Raw genomic sequence first — 22,553 nt, 5'->3', positions numbered from 1 at the left:
TTTTTAAAAATTTGCTTATGAAAGAAGGGAGCTCCTCATTTCTGGCAGGAGATTTTGATCAGGGGCTCCATCAGAGATGGGGAGCCATACTTCCATTCTGACAGTTGTGTGTTATTAACAAAGAATCCGAGCAAATCAACACCACACCCCCTTAACAGCAGCGACATGCTGTAAAAAACCTATGGGCAGTGTGTATTAGAGTACTGGAGGACAGGGTGTCAAGCTGGGTTGAATGCCAGGCACACTGGGGTACTGTGCTGAGGGTAGAAGGTAAGGTGCCAAGCAACTAGGTTGGCCAGATATCAGGATGCAAGGTAACAAGGAAGCCAGGTAAAGTGAAGCAATACTTAAAGTGGGTCAGGTCAGACAGGAGAAAATTGTGTTGATGGGGATGGGGATGTGCAGTGGAGGCGGATGTGGAGTTTGCAGGTCTGGGGGAGCTCTGATTGAGCCGTAGTCAGCCAGGTTTGGCAGCAGAGAATGGTGGGCTGGTAAATCAGAGACTGGGTCAGGTCCAGTGGCACCATAGAGGAACAGTCAGGTCTGTGTTAGAAAAATCTCCCAGAATTTTCAGATGCATTTCTTTGACAACAGACTATCATCCTTTAATTTGTGGCTGCTGACCTTCGGGCAGCTCACAAAATTGAGCAACATTTTCAGTTTTGACAACACACATATGATAACTAATGATTTGTAGGGAAGCCTGTAACCTTATCTCAAAAAAGAATCCTCTGCTCCCTTTCCTATGGCAACACAAATGCACTAACCTTCATCTCAACATCTTTCCCTTCCCCAAGTATGAATTGCTTACAACAAAACTGTTCATAGAGTCATAGAGATACACAGCATGGAAACAGACTGTTCGGTCCAATTCATCCATGCTGACCGGTTATCCTAAATAAATCAGAGATCATGACCTTTTGTAGAACTTTGGACTTGGGGCTAGAATCTTATGGGAGCCTGAACAATGTGAGTTTTGATGGGAAATGTGGCAGAATCATGGAAGAAGTTCAGCACAAACCATCTAGATATCAGGAGCAATTAGCTGCACCTTTTAAGCAAATCCCAGGCAGCACTGAGAGTTTCTCACTGAGTAATAGTGAGTTGTGTCTTCAGAGGGGATTAGTGCTTGTTAATAATTATTAACTGTGCATCTACACCATTAATATGCAGATTTCTATCTACCATTTTTGCCAATCAAACTAGACGCCAAAGGTGCTCAACATGGAAGTCAGCGTTGGTACCTGGCAACTTCATCTCAGTGCTTTCTCTAGATATTGTCCATGTTGGATACCAGGCACCAAAATTGAGGCACACACTATGGGCCACACCCACACACATCCTGTTTCCAGACATTAGCACCTGACATTTGCCAGCCTTTAGGAACCTTCATGGAACATTCTTGATCCACTTACAATATCCTTTTGCATTTCAATGCTGCATCTCAACAAACAGCAAATCTCATTGTAATGCTGCAGCAAGGACACGTGGTACTTAGATATGCACCCAGCTCATACACTTGACCAGGCTGAATCTCTGGCCCATTTGCCAACATTGATTCACTTGGAGCCTCCCTGGATGCTCAGTGTCCCTGCCTTGTCTTTTTGCACCTTGTCCCTTGGTCAGAGATACCAGGGTCACACACTGTTGCATTGTCATGTTGTTTAGTGCAGACAAAGAAAGCTTGTCATGGTTGTCAGCAATGTTCTCTCTAAGCTATATAGCATCAAATTTCTGCATATAACAATTTGAGTGCTGACATTTTGACTTATGGTTTCAGAAGCCAATGTTGAACCCAGAACTTAGATATCTACACACTAACAAAAAAGAAATTGGAAGGAAGTTATTGCCAGCAGCCCTCAATGAGGTCAGAGAGACATCCTTTACTCAGAGGAGCCTGGTATTGCAAGTCAAGGGCAGCCTCTGATGTCAGTCAAGGAGCTTGGACCTGGTCAGCCAGCTACTGTCTGGCAATGGAAACTTTCCTCCAAGGGGTGAGGAACCAAATATTGTGCAGTCCACCTCCATTCAGCCCTATTGGGGGCTGTTTCCCTCTGGGAACAGAGACAGGCAGGTAATAAAGGGAGATCAAAGTAGGTAAGCTTGTTACTCCTCTCTGCTGACTGCACCAGGTGCACTGTTGTGAGGAAGAGTCGCTGGACCTGAAATGTTAATTCTGCTTTCTCTTCACAGATGCTGCCAGACCTGCTATTTTTACTCCCAGCAATTTCTGTTTATGTTTCTGATTTCCTGCATTGCTTTGATTTTATTGTCACATGTACTCAAGTACACCTCTACAGGAGTACATTGAAAATTATATACTGTTGCCACACAAAGCACCATCTTAGAAATACCTAAGCATCCACAACTGTGTTTCGTTTAGTCTTTGAGGTCAAGTCCCATGGAGCAAATAAACAAAACTGGGAGAACAGTACGGGGCTGAGGATAGGTATCCTATGGTACTACTTGAAATAGAATATATTGTTCTTGATTTGGAATTTTTAGGTTACTAAGATTACTGAGTCTTGAGATTGTAGCTTTAAAGTTAAGCTAAATGAAAAAGATGGGGTCAAATCCTTTGGTCCTTTTTCTAAAAAGAAAAGGCAATTGACACTTAAAATAGGAGGTTTAGAAAATAGTGATTAATCCGATTGTTACTGTATTGCTAGAATAATTTCAGTCCAGTCTAGTTTCTGATTCTAGCAGATCAGACATAAATTTCTCTATAATGTACCACGTAACATGATTTCGATACAGTTTTGGGATGACATTGCAGATGGAATTTCATTGTAAATAGAACAAGTGGAGAAATAAAACAGCTCATAAAATGAGACAAGCACCTGTTAGATATCTCAAAATATTTTTTTTTCCTTTGGACTGCGGTTCATAGGTAGAGGATAATTAAACATTCTTACAAACGCACATGGAAATTAAAATGTAGTTGCCTGATCTATTGAAGAAACAAGTAAAACAGGATATTATGGTGTAGATAATGCCTCATGTAATTTGTAGAGTTCAGTTACACTTTAATTCCCATGGTTGGAAGGGAACATTGAAATAAGAAATAGGCAGCAAAATCATTTTTGTATAAACCATGAATCTCATTTTATGCAAATGTTTTAGTAGCACTTTAAACAGTTTTTTTTAAAGAGACAGCCATTACTTCTCTTGTGTAATATCTCATCTAATCCTACAAAGCAACGGCTCAAGAAAATATGGTGGCACAGTCGGGTTACTATCAGCAATAGAGTGAAAGAGATATACAGCACGGAAACAGACCCTTCGGTCCAACCCGACCATGCTGACCAGATATCCCAACCCAATCTAGACTCACCTGCCAGCACCCGGGCCCATAATCCCTCCAAACCCTTCCTATTCATATACCCATCCAAATGCCTTTTAAATGTTGCAAATGTACCAACCTCCACCACATCCTCTGGCAGCTCATTCCATACATGTACCACCCTCTATGTGAAAAAGTTACCCCTTAGGTCTCTTTTAAATCTTTCCCCTCTCACCATAAACCTATGCCCTCTAGTTCTGGACTCCCTGACCCCAGGGAAAAGACTTTTGTCTATTTATCCTATCCATGCCCCTCAATTTTGTAAACCTCTATACGGTCACCCCTCAGCCTCCAACTCTCCAGGGAAAACAGCCCCAGCCTGTTCAGCCACTCCCCATAGCCCAAATCTGCCAATCCTGGCAACACTCTTGTAAATCTTTTCTAAACCCTTTCAAGTTTCACAACACCTTTCCGATAGGAAGGAGACCAGAATTCCACACAATATTCCAACAGTGGCCTAACCAATGTCCTGTACAGCCGCAACATGACCTTCCAACTCCTGTACTCAATACTCCGACCAATAAAGGAAAGCATACCTAACGCCTTCTTCACTATCCTATCTACCTGCAACTCCACTTTCAAGGAGCTATGAACCTGCACTCCAAGGTCTCTTTGTTCAGCAACATTCCCTCGGACCTTATCATTAAGTGCACAAGTCCTGCTAATATTTGCTTTCCCAAAATGCAGCACCTCACATTTATCTGAATTAAACTCCATCTGCCACTTCTCAGCCCACTGACCCATCTGATCAAGATCCTGTTGTAATCTGAGGTAACCTTCTTCGCTGTCTACTAACCTCCAATTTTAGTGTCATCTGCAAACTTACTAACTGTATCTCTTATGCTCGCATCCAAATCATTTATTTAAATGACAAAAAGTAGAGGAGACAGCACCAATCCTTGTGGCATTCCACTGGTCACAGGCCTCCAGTCTGAAAAACAACTCTCCTCCACCATCCTCTGTCTTTTACTTTTGAGCCAGTTCTGTATGCAAATGGAGAGTTCTCCCTGTATTCCATGAGGATTCCTGAGGAAGGGCTTTTGCCCGAAACGTTGATTTTCCTGCTCCTTGGATGCTGCCTGACCTGCTGTGCTTTTCCAGCACCACTCTAATCTTGACGCTAATCGCCAGCATCTGCAGTACCCACTTCTGCCTGAAGTCCATATAGAATACGTTCACCGCTCTGACCTCATCAATCCTCTTTGAATTGTGATATGATGCCAAAATGGGAGATTAGGCTAATCTTTTAACTGTTTTTGGGTAAGGTGTATGCAGCCTCTGTTCAATTGAGTAGGCTTAGAAATACTTCACCATAGAACTTGCAACCAGCTCTACCCACTTCAGGAAGTAGCACATTGTGACCAATAGATACACTATTCTCGAGGTTCATACAAGACTATTTCAGATTTTGTAAACACTTTTAGAGTTGACATGTAATGTCACAATTTGTATTTGATCAGACGTCAACACTGTATTGTGTACAAACCAGAATGTATTTTTCCAAGTTTAGCATTTAGGCAAATGATAATGGGATCCATGTATATTAACACAGAACTCATAATACATCCAATAGATGGTATAAAGCATGTGACACCAGGTGATGCTCCTCTATTTGAGAGCAAACCAGCAGAGACAGCTAGACATAGCCTCAGGCTTTGATCCAACAAGTGGTTTATTTACATAAAACAAATGAACGAACAGTAAACAGCATGGTTCAGCTGAATATTTTTGTTAACCTGCCTCGATACATAAAACAAATAGCTATCCAACATTTTCTCTGTATAAACAGAAGTTAACAGAACTTGACAGACTGCAGTTTCCTTATTCTAAACATACAATTGAGGGACAAACTTCAAACAATGCTGTTTGAGTAAATTCAATTTAAAAATAAAAAAATGGCTCTGCAGGTAAAAGAATGAAACAGAGAAATGCAATCTGACCTCCTTTGAAGTATACAGACACAAAAGAAAGAAGATAGCTGCCTTTCTCAGAATTGCATCATAAATAATAAACACAAACTGACTTTTAAAGAATGGAAACGATATTTGCAGTTTCCAAAGATGACTTGTTGCTGGGCAATAAAACAGCCTATACTTCAGGCGATCCACTGCAGGCAATTCTGACTCCAGATATGAAACAGAAGGAGGCTGTCAGCCAACAGGAAGAATGTGGTGGGCATTTGGGGGCAGGGCTAGTGATGGCAGGAGGTAAAAATAGATAGTAGAGGAATGAAGTGGAACAACAGCATTTCTGTGAGGCAAAGATGAATATTTCGGATTCTCCTTCGACCTACCTTTGCTCTGCCTACAGTTATTCCTTGAAGGCTAGACCACCACTAAATGGGATGATTAAGGGGAGATTAAAAGGGATATTTGCATTTATTAGTTGAGGTATTGAATACAACAGCAGGGAGGTTATGATGGGGCTTTACAAGATGCTGGTTAGGTCACAGCTAGAGTAGAGTGTGCAGTTCTCCTTTCCAGTTATAGGATGTACTTGCACTGAAGAAAGCTCAGGAGGAGATTCACCAGGATATTAGCTGGATTGGAGTGATTTATCTAAAATAGGTTGGTCTTATTTTCCTTAGGGAGACAAGACAGAGGGTGGACCTGATTGATGTCCACGAAATTGTGAGGGTCATAGATAGGTAGTTAGCAGGGAACCCCTTACTGCAGGGGCCAATAACTAGGCTGCATAAACTTAAGGGTGAGGTGCTTTAGAAGCAATTTAAGGAAATTATTCTCACCCAGAGGGTTATGGGAATCTGGAGTTCAATGTCTAGATGGGTGTAGAGGTGGGAACCACTGCAAGATTAAAGTCACTCCTTGAAAAGACCAAAACATATAAAGCCATGTATATTGGGAAATGGGTTGGATGAGATAGTTACTCAGTGGCTTGCACAGATGCAATGGTCCAAGGAGCCCATGTAAAATGTTAGATATTCATTATTGATAAAGCATCAAATTTTAGGGACATTGCAGGAGCTTGAAATGATAGCTGCAAATGTGCAATCTGCCAACCGCAGTGACAGGGAGTTGGCACAGAGCAGCAACACCGATCAATTTTCTTCCTCTCCTGAGCCTACAGAACACAGTAACCATAGCACTCCACTGCTATCCCCACAAAGATCAGCGCAGGCCAGGAAATTAACTGCGGACATCTGGATTGCAGTGTAATGTTGTACCTGATCCACTGAAGATCATTGTGTGCATTGCATCACCGACTTCTGTGAAGGGAGTCAGTTAATCTGATTGACAGGCTGGTTCTGGTTGGACAGGGGAAACAAGTTCGCGAAAGCTACTGGAACCAGTAATCATTTGACAGTGAAGGACGGTTTGGATCAAAAGGATGATTAAGTGGAGGAGTCATCATTCATGAGGTGGGTAACAATTGGATTTAGGGAGAGGGAAACAATGAATAGGAATGGAGTTTGAGAGGTGGTGTAGGTTTGGGGTAGATATCTCTCTCTCTCTCTCTCAAAGAATGGGGGCGATCAGTGTTGCCAATCTGTAAGTCCTGGGAGAATGCAAGGGATCAAGAGGTTGGAGAATTGGGAGTTAAAAGAATTGAAGATCACATAGGGAAGGCAGGAACTTCCCTATGATCGGAGATCTTCAGGAAGATGTATTGGATCCATTTAAAAACTATCATAATTGCCTTGGGCAGTGAAATGTTGGAATAGATTGCCAGAAAGTAACGGCATTGGAGTTCAATCACGTGATAGTCAGGTATATTCAATATAATAACCAAATTAAATACATGCAGAAAGAAATATCGATGAGAAAAATAGTTTTTATGGTGAGGATGGGAAACTCTGTCTGCAAATATAGGATTAAAAAAACAGAAATTTTCTTGACATTTTATATTTAGTAGCAGCTACAGACACTGGTCAGGTGTATTATAACTGGTCATCTCCTTTAGTTCACAAGCATATGGGCATTTCCCACACCAGTCAACTATCCTTATAGCCTTTCAGAACAAGGCTGTGCCTTGTTGCAAATTCACGAAGGGTGTCCTCGATTTATTTGCATTTGAACTCTTACAAAGCATGTAAACTCTCATCACACAGAGTTGAAAACAAAAACACACAGTCTAGAAATAACCACTTATGTTGACATGAACGAGAGAGTAGTTAACATGTTTATATATCCTTTCTCTGTCCACTATTTCAAACATTGACATGAATATTTGTTTCAAAACAAATTGGTTTAATATCTCAATTTAAATAGAATTCAGAGGTGTGTCACATCAAAGTGTTAAAAATTTCTAATCTGAAATCACAACAGGGTGTTACAGGCCAACTTTCCCAAATCACTGAGTCACTTGACTCTCAAACATAAATTTGTTGAACTTAAAAAAGGTTAGCCTCACCTCTTAACACCAAGCAAACATTTAAATTATGATAAGATATACTCCAGATAGCAGCAGGTTTCTTCCTTTAGGTTAACTTATTTTTTGCCAAATGAGAAAATCAAGTTTCTATGTTAGTGTCGACACTCACCATAAAGAGCCTTTGCACTCATCTTGCCTTCAGATCCCGACATCTTGCTGTGAAACAGAAGAACAGATCATATTCATCATAATCTACCAATATTCATTTCAGATCAATATACTGTACACAATTAATATGTTTTTCAGGATTTTATGAGTTTATCAATATAAAGCATCTAATATAGAATACCAGGCAACTACAAATTCAATCTCCAGTTTTTTTGGAGTTGGCTGATATTTAGCAAGAGTGCTATACATTTAAATGAGTATCCCGGAGCTGGGGAAATGAAGCAGGAATTATCAATGTTTTGTAAATCCTTGTTGAAACTGTATATACCTCCTCGATTGTCCAACATTGTTCAGAATCTCAACATCTCACTTACATTTGGTGTGGACAGTAATTGGCCAAAAACCATAACTTGTAAATGTAATTGTGTGTCTGTGCAAGGCAAAAAACAGTACACTCTACCCCAATCTATGCAGGCAGACTATCTGTTCAAATCACTCCTTGTCAGACCAACCCAACTAGCAGCATCCTTGTTGCTGGTTGAATGACTACATTTAATCTAGAGGCAGAGAGTAAACCATTCTCCTCAATCCTTAACACAAACTGGCAGGCAGAACACCCAACTATTGCGCCAGAAACTGGTGCTTCGATGGACATCCGCTTTTTAGTGTAAAGACAGCACTTAGTCTGGGTATGTGCCCAAAACAGCATTCAGAGGATGCTAGTATATTGAAGAATCACCATGTATTTATCCATAAGCAGCTTCTCATGTTGCCTAAACATAATTCACCACGGACAATGATGCTGGGTGTAACAATATCAACAACTGCAAAGAGGCATGAGACAGAACTCAGCCCAGAAAGGAGCTGAACTGATAACTATTCAGACTGCAGGGCAGGGGCAAAACATTTTGTTGAGCATAAATGAACATGTTCATCTAAAATTTCTCTTACAACTACTTGGGTTAATGACGATTTGATACAGAGAGAAATTTCAAGCACCCATTGTCACATGATACTCAATACCCTTCACACACTATTTCTCAAAACATAAGGTAACTGATGTAATCAGTGAAGGGTGGAGATGGACGGTGCAGGGCAGGGGACAAGATAAGAAAAAAAAAAATTAAAAGGCACTTGATAGAATGATAAGGACATAAATCACCTTAGATTCAGGAATGGATAGCATATTACCCAATATTACAATGTTGTCTGGACTGAGTTTCAATTATTTAACAATGGAAATGGCAGAGAGTGGTAAGGATGATAACATTAATAGTTACTGGCAACTGGCCTATGTTTCAGATTTATTGCAGATGCAAAAGCTCCACTCTCCTGATAAAGAATAATGTAAAACAATTGTCCTCCGTTATTAGCAAGCTGGTGCGCTACCCACGAGCAAATATGATCTGAAGTCCCTGACATCCATCATAACACTTTTAAAACTTTCGCCTGAACTTTTGTATTTAGAGAGCAGGAAAACATTGGTGTCAAAAATATTTTGGCAAAGGCCTTTCTTAAAAACACCAGAAATAACATTATTTATGAATGCAGCACTAATGACAGGGTCATAATGTGCTCAGCTAAGTGTTTCGGAATCAAAACCTTATGAGTCTAGCAAATAAAAATGGGATCAGGCAGTTCAGCTCAGACGTTCATGAAACTGGAACCTGTTCAAGTCGGGTATGAAAAGAGCCATGGATGTAGGCCAGAAGAAACTGTGTAAGAGATTCAAAAAAAAGAATTAAGATAGGAAGAATGAAGTTGAATGGGGCAGCAAAAGGCTGAACCAATGTTGTTAGCTTATTTATGGATCTTGGGAAGGATACCAACTCTAGCTTCAGTCACATGCTCACACTACCACCAACCTTTCAACAGCACTCCCTGTTTCCACACCATAATCTTCAAGCCATTGAGCTACCAATGTCTTTGAAACTATACAGGCCAACATTTGGTAATATTTTGATAGATGTCAGTTGGCAGAAACAAATGTATCTAAAATGTTAGCAAAATGGTCTGAAAATTCTACAAATTTTAACAAGTCTTTTATTCATTCTACATTAAATTGTTCTACAAATCAACTGTTGAAATGAAGCTATCAAAAATCACTTAAGGGTCAGTGAACATGTTGAAAATGAGTTACTCTCCCATGTTTTGTTAAGTAAAATCTCTGAATACTTCTTAATGATAAACAAATATTACTTTTATAACATGCCTCCCTCCGCATGCAGAAGTGCCACCTTGGATCTGCCTCCTCCCAAGGGGATACAAAAATGTAAGTTAATGAGAAGCTGTGCTTCTGAAACAGCCCCCACTAATAACTTCATGACCCCAGCTGACCTCTGTATCTCCTTGTAAAGGAGTGGATGGGTATTGGTTGTTTAAAGTCTGACAGCCATGATCCGACAACCTTGCTATTCAAGTCTCCCACAATTATGCCACCATCAAAATTTCTTTATTGTGGAAAATAATGACTTACTTACTTTAGTTATGCAAAACAGTGGCCCTGGGCCTCAGGATAATACACTGATGCTTTAAGTCATTCACCTATGCAGAATAGAAAAAAAAGTATAGTTAAATTCATAAGTGAAAGGCAAAAAGGAAGTACCAAAAATTAGGGAGAAGTGAAATTGGAAAGAACACACTTTGTGCTCAACACAATTATAGAAGGATAATTTTTATTAGTCAAAAATATCAATACTAAATAATTCCCTGCTCTAACCGTACAAGGGCAGCACAAATAAAAGACTCCCCCATTCCTGGCCACCAACATGGTGCATTTTCAACATTAAAAGAACACTTGATGGCAAAATAATATTTCCATTTCCAGCACTTAAGTGCTTGTATTAGGAGAAAAGATATCATCATAGTAACTTCATTGCACTTGTAATGCAACGATCCAAATCAACACTACAGAGACACAAGTACAAATTCTATGAAAGAAGCTGGGGGATGTTAAATAATTGAATCTTAAAATGGCCAGGTTTTCACTGCAGATCTACCTGGTTTATTGCAACAGGGGAGGAAATTTGCCACCTTTACTTTGTGTGCTCTACACGACTCCAGATCCACAGCAATGCGGCTGACTACCCCGATAAGTCACCCGGGTTTATCAAAGTGTGACTGAAAAGTCAATCCTGGGCAAGATACCGCCTCAGCTTCTGCCTCGGAATCTTTCAACCCTAGGGCATCAACATGGACTTCACCAGTTTCTTCATTTCCCCTCCCCTGACCTTACCCCAGTTCCAGCTCCAAACTCAGCACTGTCCTCACGATCTGTCCCACCTATCAGCTCCACCTTCCTATCCAAGCTCCACCTTCCTATCCAACCTATCACCTTTACCCTTTCCTCCATCCACCTATTGCACTCAAGTACCTTCTCCCCAGCCCCATCCCCTCCTATTTACCGCTCCACCACAGAGGCTTCCAGCATCATTCCTGATGAAGGATTCCTGCCCAAAACATCGATTTTCCTGCTCCTTGGATGCTGCGTGACCTGCTGTGCTTTTCTAGCACCACTCTAATCTTGACTCTAATCTCCAGCATCTGCAGTCCTCACTTTCGCCCAAGGATACCTCCTGCTGACTAATACCTCCCTTCCACAGCTTGTGACTCTGTACTTCTCCACTTTGAAAATCACTTGGAAGTAGTGCCAAAGGTAGCAAAGGCACACAGTGCACTCTGGATGGACACTTCAATATCTGTCACAAGGAATATCCTCGTAACATCACTGATTAAGCTGGCTGAGTCCCAAAGGAATTAGCCACCAGACTGGGCCAGTAGAAGTTAAGTGACACCTGAGAGAAAGACCGAATTGACCTTGCCCTCACCAAATTTACATATGGGAAACTTATCTTTCTCATGATAGTATTGGTAGGAGTCCTTGCAGAGTCCTTGTGGAAACCAAGTCCCATTTTCACATTGAGGGTGACGCTACTACTGTCTAAATGGGATTGACTCAGAGCAGATTTACCAATGAGAAACTCGACATCTGTGGGAGTGCCGGCAGCAGAACTGGTTTCAATCTGCGCAACCTCCACTCGATTGCCAGGACACTGAATGACTGCTAATGAGTGTGGCAGAGATTGCCAAGAGTAGCACCAGGTTAACCTGTAAATGAGATGTCAACCTAGTGGAGCCACTACATTGGACTAGTTACAAAAACAGGAGCAGCAACTTGTGGCAGCGCAAAGTGATGCCACTATTAACAGATCAGTTCGGGGCTTTGCAGTCCTGACACCAGTTGTGGAGAGGGGTGAACAATTAACCAACTGGAGGTGGCGGTTTCAGAAGCAACCCAGTGAACAGGGAGCCCAGCAGATCAGGGCAAAAGGCAGATGGAAAGGTGAACTACCATGGACTCCTTGTGAAGTCCCTAGCATCTCAGATGCTGGTATTGAGCCTAAATATGATATCAAGAAGCAGTTGAAGGCATCAGATACAGCAAGTCTATTAATCCATGATAAAAATCTCTTGTGGTGTAGTGGCAGTGTCCTTACCTCTGGATTAGGAGGCCTGAACTCAAGCCCTACCTATTCCAGAGGTGCATAAGTAAGTCTCTAAATACGCTGATTAAGATGATCTACCCTTTCACATATTCCCTCCTCCCTACTGTGACACTAAAATCCAGAGGATGTTAGTTCATATCATCTGGGACAAGACAATGTTGCGGCAGAAGTTCCGAGTCTCTCCATTGAGGAGGCAGGGCAGTTACTGGTGTGCCTGCGCAGCCAAGTGAGGACTTGCCACCTTCGGAGCCAGCATCCATACCTTTAAATTAAGCTTCCTCCCAGAAGGTGCACCCTGTCAATGTGTTTCTTCTGGCAGGTGGCGCAATCTTGGTTATGACATACAACTCTTGTTTACAGACCCCAGGACCGTATCAATGTCCGGAACATAATTGATTCACGCCAGGCCTTCCCACCATCAGGAACAGCAGCTGTCGTCAGACAGCCACTGCTCAGGAATCTGTACCTCTCCCATCACAGGTTTGAGTGGCTGGTGTAGGAGGGCTGTAGCTGCGAGGGTGACCAGAAACAGGAACATGCCAGGTGGTGAGGGCTGGGCATTACCACAGGAATTGCCAAAATAGGGCAGCTCACGTCTGATGCCATACCTCACCGGGAAATACCGAACCTCCTTCAGGAGCCTGCACCCAGCCACCTCTTGGGTGAAGATTGTGTGGGTGTATACTCTCACCTCCCAAAAAGGCAGCTTTTGTACAGGCTGCTGCTGCACATCACCCACCTTGACTCTTAGGCCTGCTGTCCAGACGGCTGGGATCTTGAATGGAGGGCTCCCTCCATATAGGAGGCTTCCTGCTCTGCCTCAGGGACCTCGGGTGGAGGGTATTGCACGCAGCTGTCCCCTATTGCCACAGGTTGCGGCAGTGCACGGACTCCTAGCCCAACTGCTTGTTTTATAGCCCTGTGGATTCCATGGATCATGTATATATTGGTTGTGTGGATATTTTCACCCTGTTTATAGCTATTTGACAACTCTTTTGCTGTACTTCAGTTTGCCTTTCAACCCCATGCTCCCATTCTTCGGGTACAAGGTGCAGAGGGGTGTTGGCAGATTGGAGGACCTCCTGGTGGGTCTGTTCCTGGATCTGGCCTGGCTGATTACAAACAGATGTAGGCAGCAGGCTGTGGAGAGGGGGTGTTGTATCTGTTAACTGCCTATCCGTTTTCCATGGTTATGTTCATGTCAGGGGTGTTGCTTGAGGGGAAGCACATGTAACACATCAATGCTATTAGAGAGGTGGACACCACAGGGGACAGTGCTTTATCGTCCTCTCCAACGCTACTTTGATTTAATCCCTTTCCGCTCTCCCTTTCATCCCTTCACTTTTGTTCGTTTGCATATAAATATTTAATTGGCTGCACAGGCATTGTATTGGTGCTGGTTGGTCTTTAAAAAGGAAAAGAAAAGAAAGGTTGCTTTGGATGGAGAAAAAAGTCATTCAATTGGGTGGGATAGCATTTCTGGGTATAAGAAATATAAATCCCTCACAAAGGGCTCCTGTGGTGCAGTGGTAGTGTCTTTACTTCTGAGCCAGGAAACTCAGGTCTAAGGCCCACCTGGTCCAGAGGTGTGTAATAACATCAATGAACAATGTGATTTGAAATTATAATAAACCCTTGTCCTCATTGGAGCTGGGACATTTTGTATTGCAGACTAGATCCAGCCCTATCCAAGCAGTTTTGATCGTTACAACACTGGCATGAATATAACAAGATGGAAAGATACTCCGGTAGGTCCTGCCCACACACAAAAAAAAAACTGGACAGACCCAATCTAGCCAATTACTATCCTATCAGGCTACTCTCAATCATCAACAAATGATAGAAGGTGTTGCCAACTGTCAAGCACCACTGTCTTATCTTTAAACTGGTCACCGATATTCAGTTTGAGATCTGCCAGGGTCAGTCAACTGCAGACCACATTGCACATTTAATCCAAAATACACCTACCCACCAACCCAAATAAAAAGTCAAAGTGACAGAAAAGACAGCACAAAATGGCCAGGCTGTATCAAGGAAATCTGAAGTCAGTGGAAATCAGTTGGAAACACTCCACCCAGAAGGTTGGAACTATACCCAGAAGACGGTTGAGGTTGCTGGTTACAAATCACCTCAGACCGAGGGCATCACTACAGGTGTTCCTCTGGGAAACCGTATTAGCCAACAGCTGCTTCAGTGACCTTCCTGAAATTGTAAGGTCAGACTGCTTCATGATAATAACATTCTGCACTTTTGGCAATTCCTCAGATACTAAAGCAACTAATGCCTATATTCAGCAAGACATGGCCTCCTAAGTGGCAAACAATTATGTGCCAAACTACTGGCCAGGTAAAAGCCAATTCAAAAAACATAATCTAGCCATCTTCCTTTGATGTTCAACAATGGTACCATCAATCCTCCAACATCATGGATGTTACCACTGACCAGAAACCAAACTGGATTAGCCATATAAATACTGCAATCACAAGAGCAGGTTAGAGTCTAGAAATTCTACAGTGATTGACTCAGCTTTCAAATCCCTGAAACCCGTCCATCATTTACAAATCAGGCATGTGATGTACTTGCCTGGATTAGTGTGGTTCCAACAACATTCAACAAGCTTGACACAATCCAGGATAAAGCAGCCCCCTTGGTTGGCACTCAATCTATCACGTTCAGCATTTACTCCCTCCACTACTGCTGCTGACTGGCAGCAGTGTGTACCATTTAAAAGATGCAATGCATCAACTCCTTCGGCAACAATTTGCCAATTTTACCACTTGGAAGTTTAGAACAGCACTTCCTTGGGAACAGCAGCACCTGCAAATCTCTCCTCCCCTAACCCACAGAACATGCTAACACACGCTCCCTCTAAGCTGCTGGCCACAAGATCACTGGGAAGCCTTGTGTGTGCTATTCAGTACATCAATACAAAGCTTCTACTGGAGTCTTATCCTGCAGGCACTTGGAAGGCCTGGGTAGTAGTGGGAAATATTTAAGGGAATGGTGATCCTGACCTGGATCTATATCAGTGTTCTTCCTTGATCACAATCAAAATCCTGGGACACCCGTCCTAATACCATGGGCATATCGGTATCACAAGGTTGGGAGCTGTTGTAAATGGCTTCTCCCCATCACTTTCTCATATGCAGTTAACTATTGGCACATCATGCTCTTTATTATATTCTGTCATCATAAAATGCACTTTGTTCTTTCACTCCATAAACATCTCTTCCAAATGAAAGTTCTAAATATCTTATTTTTCCACTGTAGGCTTAAGTTCAAAGATTTTTTTCAGTTTTGTCCAGACTCCTTTCATTGTAGACCATCACTTCTGGTAAAGAGAGGACTTTAATCACATACACCTGATCACCACGTAAAGACAAGGAAGTGAAAGAACTGTGCCAATGCACTGCGCTTCCTTGACTCCATACAGGATTAATGATGTATTTTAAGTTTTATAAACAGAGAAAAAAATAAGCATGGTGGCACTTCAGAATGTGGTTTCGATTTGTATCTTTCTACACAAAAATGGAATAAATATTTATATATGAACAATGTGTAATATACATTACATGCAACTTTTTATTTAAGTTTGTTTATAGAATGGCTAGGCCTGCAGTTATTGCTCAGTTCCATTGTGTGTGCGTGCGTGCGCGGTGTAGGATCACTGTCAAAAAGGGCGTTGAGGGGTTGTGGCCAACTGACATTAAAATAAATGGAGAAATCATTCCAAAATCAGGAAAGACAGACAGACAGTGTGTGTGCGTGCGTGTGGTGGGTGGGGGGAGGGAAGGGGGATAGGAGGGGCGAATGGTGCACAGGTGAACTCATATAATCTGCTATCCTCATCATGGCTGGTAGGTTTTTTCATGATCACAGGATATCCCAAAGTGCTCGACAACAAATTAAGCACATTTGAACTGTATGTGTTATTGCAATGTAGGAAATGTGGCCAAACTACAGGGAAAAAGGTCTGATAATATGTTTTTCAAATAGTAAAAAGTCATACCTCCCATTTCCATTTCAGAGAATAGCTATGGTTTCAGTTTAACCTCTCTCACTCACAATGTCATTCTGTTACTGCTGTAGGCTGCACTGGAGTGTCAACCTGGATTACATCCTTACTCCTGGAGTGGGACATGAAACCGTAACCTTTGGACTCAGTAGACAGAATGTGACCAATTGAACTACAGCTAACAACACATCTACACTAGCCCACACCCAAACATGATTAACCTCTGCAATAAATGATTGAAAAGGTTACTGAACTTCCCGAGAAAAAGAAAATCACCATGGTTCACAAATGAAAACCTGACCACAGGGTCAAAGTCTTAGGCTGCCAATGTAATCTGTAGAGGATGAGACACAGATACAAAAAGTGAATGAAATGACATGGTAGAACATAACATTTTCCCCTGGCCATATTCTAGACTAAGTTTAACTCATTTTACATTTAAAACCTGAGTATTTTGCCTGACTGTAAAGATGGCTGACAAAATGGCATTTTTAAATCATGAGGTGCTTGTGCATGGGGCAGTTGCCTTCACCACATTTCAAATGCAATAACATCACCATCTGAGCATGGCCATGGCTGGTGAGCCTGAATTTCTAGGTGAATCAGAGACCACAGGTAGAGGGTAGGAGTGGGAGCAGAGGCCGGGAAAATAGTAGCCAGTGCCCAGCACAGCAAGTAGCCCTTCATGGTGGACAAGAGAGAGATCTTGGATATGGGCTGAATTTGGACTGGAGGATGCTGGTGTGGCACTGACAGCAGTGAGGACATTCCCCCTGCTTAATGTTCAGTGCTCTCTCTTCACTGAATGTGCAAGGGTTGACTCAATAGACTATCCATCCAGTTGGAATACAGTGGTGTTCAACACTTGACAGAGGTGTAGTATTGTTTGGTGCAGTCTCTATACGTGGACATTCCTTGCGTCATCTAAAAAAAAGGGGCATTCCTTTGACAGCCATTTTTTAAAAACTGGGACATTTTAGAAAAAGAAAGACTTCTTATAAACCTTCAAATTTATGGAGGAATTTCAAATACTACAGAAATATTGCTAAAACATTATGTCTATGACAGCCGCTCCCCACCTACCCTCATTTCTTAACCTCAGCCAATCTCCTGCCAGTGCTGATTTTTGTTGCATCCAATCCATAAGTGTATGTGCTCTGTAGAATCTCACTTAAAAGTACTATACATCAGCTGCAAGCTTAAGTGGAGTGTATCACTAGTTTCTTTAGCCCTAATGGCTAATACAATCAAACCTAGACCTGCCTAAACTTTTGGATTGGAGACAATAATATATTCACAGTAGAAAATTTAATTTTGTTTTTCCTATGTTGAGGTGCTTTTATTTTTTTCAGTGCTACCAGAGCAGAGATCAGCAAATTCAGTACAAAAAAAAAGTAAATGCACCAAGACTGAAACAGTTCTTCAACACATTGCCCAGTTCAACACAGGAAAATGGATTTAGCCTTTGAAACACCAGGAGGGTTTGTAGTTCTTATAGTTCAAATAGACCTTTGCTGGATCACTCATACAAAACTTATGAAAAGTAATCTCACATGCCAACTGCCACTTTTCCTCCTTTACTCTAAGGATTGTCAAATATAATTGACCGGTTTTGATATAATACAACCCAGCTGATGCCAGCGGTGGTGGAGGAAGCAGAGTCATTAGGGTCATTTAAGCGACTGTTGGTCAGACACATGGATAGCAGTGAGTTGAGGGGTGCGTAGGTTAAGCTTTTATATTTTACATTAGGATTAAACCTCGGCACAACATCGTGGACCAAAGGACCTGTTCCGTGCTTTACTTTTCTATGTTCTGTGTTCTATAAAAAGCTTTCACTTTGCAAAGACCCTGCCTTGAATGAATAAAAATGCAAATAGATTTTATTAATCAATATGAAACTAAGTGCAAAAACACATAAGCCGTTACTTCACTAACTTGATTAAAAGGTGTTCAAAATCCAGTTGCTTTACATCTACAACAGCCTCAATGCACAGAACTTTGTCATTCACCAGAAGGTCAACATAGATTACGAACACTGATTCACATTTGCTCTTTGAATAAACAATTCTTACCAGCTTTTGCAAAGATAAGCACCCAATTCTACTTACTAGAATATTGTTATTGTATAACACTAGGATCCATGGAATTGTAACAGATTGTTTAATTGAAAAGCACATCTCATGGACTGGCACATTCCTACCGATGGTGGTCAAGCTCTCTTTCTAAAATGGCTCCTCGATAAAGAACAATACCACTCTGTGCAGAACAGACAGAAATATATGGCATTTGCCTGCATTTGGTCGACACCACCTACTCAGTGACGTCAATTTTTTTTCATTGCTGTTCACTACTTTATAACTGTGTAAAACACAAATGGATCCTCTTTTACACGCAGAATAAATTGCCACTCCCCACCAGGTATTTTAACTCTTTGGGTTGCTCGAAGATGTTCATGAAAACCTAGGGTTTTTTGAGAAGGCGGTCATTAAACCCTTCCAGATTGCTCTTCCATGTAATGAATTGTGGCTGATACATCTGTGCTCCGAATTCTGTATTGTTATCAATCCATGGTAACCTTGGAGTCCATTGCTAAACAAGAATTTATCTACTATTAAAGGCAAGATGCTATAGATGCTGGAAACCTGAAACAGCAGGAGAAACTCAGGTTTGGTTGCATCTGTGGAGAAGAAACAGAGTTAATGTTTAGAATTAGATTCAATTCTTCATCAGAAACTATCTACCTTCCTCTGGATATGTTTAAGACAATGGTCCTGGTTCAATCACCTCCTGAGGTAGAGAGTTGCAAAGTCAAAATATGCTCATCTTGCCTCAAAGTGCAACCTCAAAATATTAAAACAGCACGTCCTAATTCTTGACTGACCCGAGAGAGTAAATATCCTTTCCAGGTCCAACTGGTCAGGACCACTCAGGATCTTATGAACCAAAATTGAATTATTCGCTGTTCTGATCTCCAGTGCAAACAAAATGAGCCCCTCTAATCTTTCTGCATTGGATAATCTGCTAATTCAGGTATCAATCCAACAGAACCTCCTCTGAGCTTCCTCCAATGGTTCACATTCTCTTCAAATAAGGAGGCCAAAACTATACACAGATACACCATTCAGGAATCAGATGATAGATAGCTAAGTACAGCACAGTCTAAGATATGCAAGGGAAATAATAAAGAAAACCATTGTATTTATGATTAACTTTGTAAATTCTCCCAGGAATAACTCAAGTTCTTCATTTGAATTACTTAGAAGTGCAAGGATGGCACTTACGGATATACATATGGAAGCCACATTGACCGTTGCAAGATTCTAAAGTTGACTAGAAAATTAATAGGTTTGCCAATGCCGTTTAGGGAAGGAAACTGCCATCTTTACCTGGTCTGGCCTACATGTAACTCCAGACCCACAGCAATGCCCTCTGGGTAATTATGGATGAGCGGTAAATGTCAGCCTAGCCAGTGATGCCCTCATCCTATGAATATTTTTTTTTAAAATGAACATTAAAGATAATGTGTTAATGGACATACTCCAACAGCATTGATTGTTATACTGTTCATAACTTAATATTGCTCATAAATTATTGCTGTACAGTGGAGTAACAATGCATCAAATCTATATCATTTACCGAAAAGGTAGCATTTTCCTCCGAAAGAAAGTTTGATTATTTCAAACTACAGGGAAACAAGTTATAACCCAGTGACGCAGGCATCTGTCAGCAAAACCTAAGCATTGAGATAATTACTGTACTAGAAAAATCAACTCAATTTAATTTGAGAGAGAGAAAGAGTGAATCATACAAAAACTAAATGGCTACAACCACAACAATTAACACACAGGAAACTGCAACACACTAACCTGCACTTTTGTTTAAACTTCTCAAATGCCAATGCAACACTATTGGCCTGTGAAATTATCCTGAGCTGGAGCTAACTGGTATGGGTGAAGGGGGAAAAAGTTAACTACACTTGTGTGATGACAAGGAAGAATTAACTTTGTCCCATAGCTGGGAGATGGATGAGAACAATGACAAAAGCTCGAAAGAAAAAAAAACGTAAAAATCAATATCAGCAGCTAAATTCAAATCTTTGAAACTATGATATCAATTTCAAACTCTTAAAGGCAAGAGTTGGTGAAGCCCAAAGACAAGTTCTTCACAGGATTGAAAAATCCAGCAGGGCAATTTCAATTCAACAAACAAAAGACCAATGTATTAGTTGATTTTGGGCTCTGCACATTCTCAAGTACAAACCTCATAATATCACATAATGCCACAGTACACAAAGCTACAAGAATACAGATGACTATGATGACTATCAAAAGACCAAGCCTTTAGTGAGGTCAATGGAAAGGTAGTAGACTTTGGTGCCGTGAAACCAAAAATGAACATATACCAGGAAGAGAAATATATGTAAGAACTGTAGATAACGAAGAGTTCCAACAGAAGGAAATATTTGTGTAGGAATCAAATCACAGAACTCATGGGAAGGCCAAAACCGGGGAAAGGAATAGATATGTAGAATAATTAAAAATGATGGTAAAGAAGCTGACAAAAGGTGTCAGCTGCAACAAGGTAAATTAAAAAAAATTTTTAAAGGAACCAAAACCATCAATATTATAGAGCATGATAGTGAGTTTAAGGATACAATAATCACAGGGACTATACAAGTAAAATAAATGCTTGCATGCAACAGCTCCCAGATTTAAAAAAAAAGTGACAGGATCAATAAATCTGTAAATAATAATTTAAATAAATCACATTAGAAATAAATCTGCAACCATAAATCTGAAATTAAAGCTTGATGTCTGAGGAGAGAAACATTATCCCACTCCAATTATACCAGATTACTTGCCCTGAAAACATGAAAGAAAGTGGTTACTCAAAAAAGTTACAGTGAAACTGAGCAACATCAGCATACAAGGGAACAGAGATTTGAGAATTTGGATCAGCGCAAACCTGAGGCACACGCAAAGGAAAAGATGTTAATTGCATCTTCTAGGTCACTGAGGCAGAAAGACCTGCTTTCAGCAGACTGAGCTATTACAAAGTAAAGCAGCTGATCTCATGGGTGGCACTGTGGCACAGTGGTTAGCACTGCTGCCTCACAGCGCCAGAGACCCGGGTTCAATTCCCAGCTCAGGCGACTGACTGTGTGGGGTTTGCACATTCTCCCAGTGTCTGCGTGGGTTTCCTCCGGGTGCTGCGGTTTCCTCCCACAGTCCAAAGATGTGCAGGTTAGGTGAATTGGCCATGCTAAATTTCCCGTAGTGTTAGGTGAAGGGGTAAATGTAGGGGAATGGGTCTGGGTGGGTTGTGCTTCAGTGGGTCGGTGTGGACTTGTTGGGCCGAAGGGCCGGTTTCCACACTAAGTAATCTAATCTAATCAATTTACCAGGAGGTACTAAAGCAAACTTTGAAAAGCCCTCTTGTGACACAGTGATGGTGACCAGAGAGGCCTGGCTTCAAGGCCCACCTGCTCCAGATGTTTGTAATAAAATTCATTTAAAAAAAAAGACAGACATCTCTGCCAACTGAAGGCAGTACAATCAAAAAGCAAAGAAACTAATCGCCAGAGCCAAACGGCCCACAGGTTCAGTAAAACCTAAAATCAGGAGAAATAACATGTAAATCTAAATATACAGGTTGTAATCAGTCACTGAAATAGTCAAGGCAGGTGTTGAAAGACAGTGTTTGATGGAAAACAAAAAGAAAAAGCTAATTCAGAAAGTTCAGGCAGCTAAATAAAAAGAGGAGCTTTTCAGAAATTTATAGATTGTTGCAGTGCTCCAGCAAAACTCATTGCAAGCTGGAAGAACAGCATCTCATTTTCTGCTTGGGAACTTTGCAGCCTTCAGGACTCAATATCAGACTTCAATTAATTTAGGGCCTGAAATCCTTCTCCCATTTCCTTATGCACTAGGCCTTGTTGTCACATGTGCTGCTATCACAACCATCCAAATATCAGAGACCAAGGGACCCCAATAGCAGCTTTTGATTCTCCCAACCTTTACTCACTCATTTGTTTGTCCAACTGTTGTTCTCACTGGCCTTCATCACCACTTATTATTTACTCCTTCCCCCAATCTTATTTTCAGCATATTTACCAAATTTTACTTAGTTACAATAGTTCTGAAGGGTCAGTGGGCCCGAAGTGTTAACTCTGCTGTCTCTCCACAGA

At 41.3% G+C, this 22,553-nt stretch overlaps 1 protein-coding gene across 4 annotated transcripts in view; it reads right to left on the bottom strand.

Moving 5' to 3' along the window:
* The window catches only part of eps8l2 (EPS8 signaling adaptor L2), a 164,153-nt gene that overhangs the window by 70,960 nt on the left and 70,640 nt on the right, over nt 1-22,553 (bottom strand). For all 4 annotated transcript variants that reach the window (XM_072592188.1, XM_072592191.1, XM_072592190.1 and 1 more), the window contains exons 2-3: nt 10,324-10,387; nt 7,845-7,891 (exon numbers count right to left, since the gene is read on the bottom strand). In XM_072592188.1, the coding sequence (XP_072448289.1) occupies nt 7,845-7,887 (43 nt within the window). In that variant the 5' untranslated portion in view covers nt 7,888-7,891; nt 10,324-10,387. The remainder of the gene's footprint in view (nt 1-7,844; nt 7,892-10,323; nt 10,388-22,553) is intronic.

This window comes from Chiloscyllium punctatum, chromosome 22, assembly GCF_047496795.1.
Source record: "Chiloscyllium punctatum isolate Juve2018m chromosome 22, sChiPun1.3, whole genome shotgun sequence".
NCBI lineage: Eukaryota > Metazoa > Chordata > Chondrichthyes > Orectolobiformes > Hemiscylliidae > Chiloscyllium > Chiloscyllium punctatum.
The sequence above is the reverse complement of the archived record's forward strand: the minus strand, read 5'-3'. Positions and strand labels throughout refer to the sequence as shown.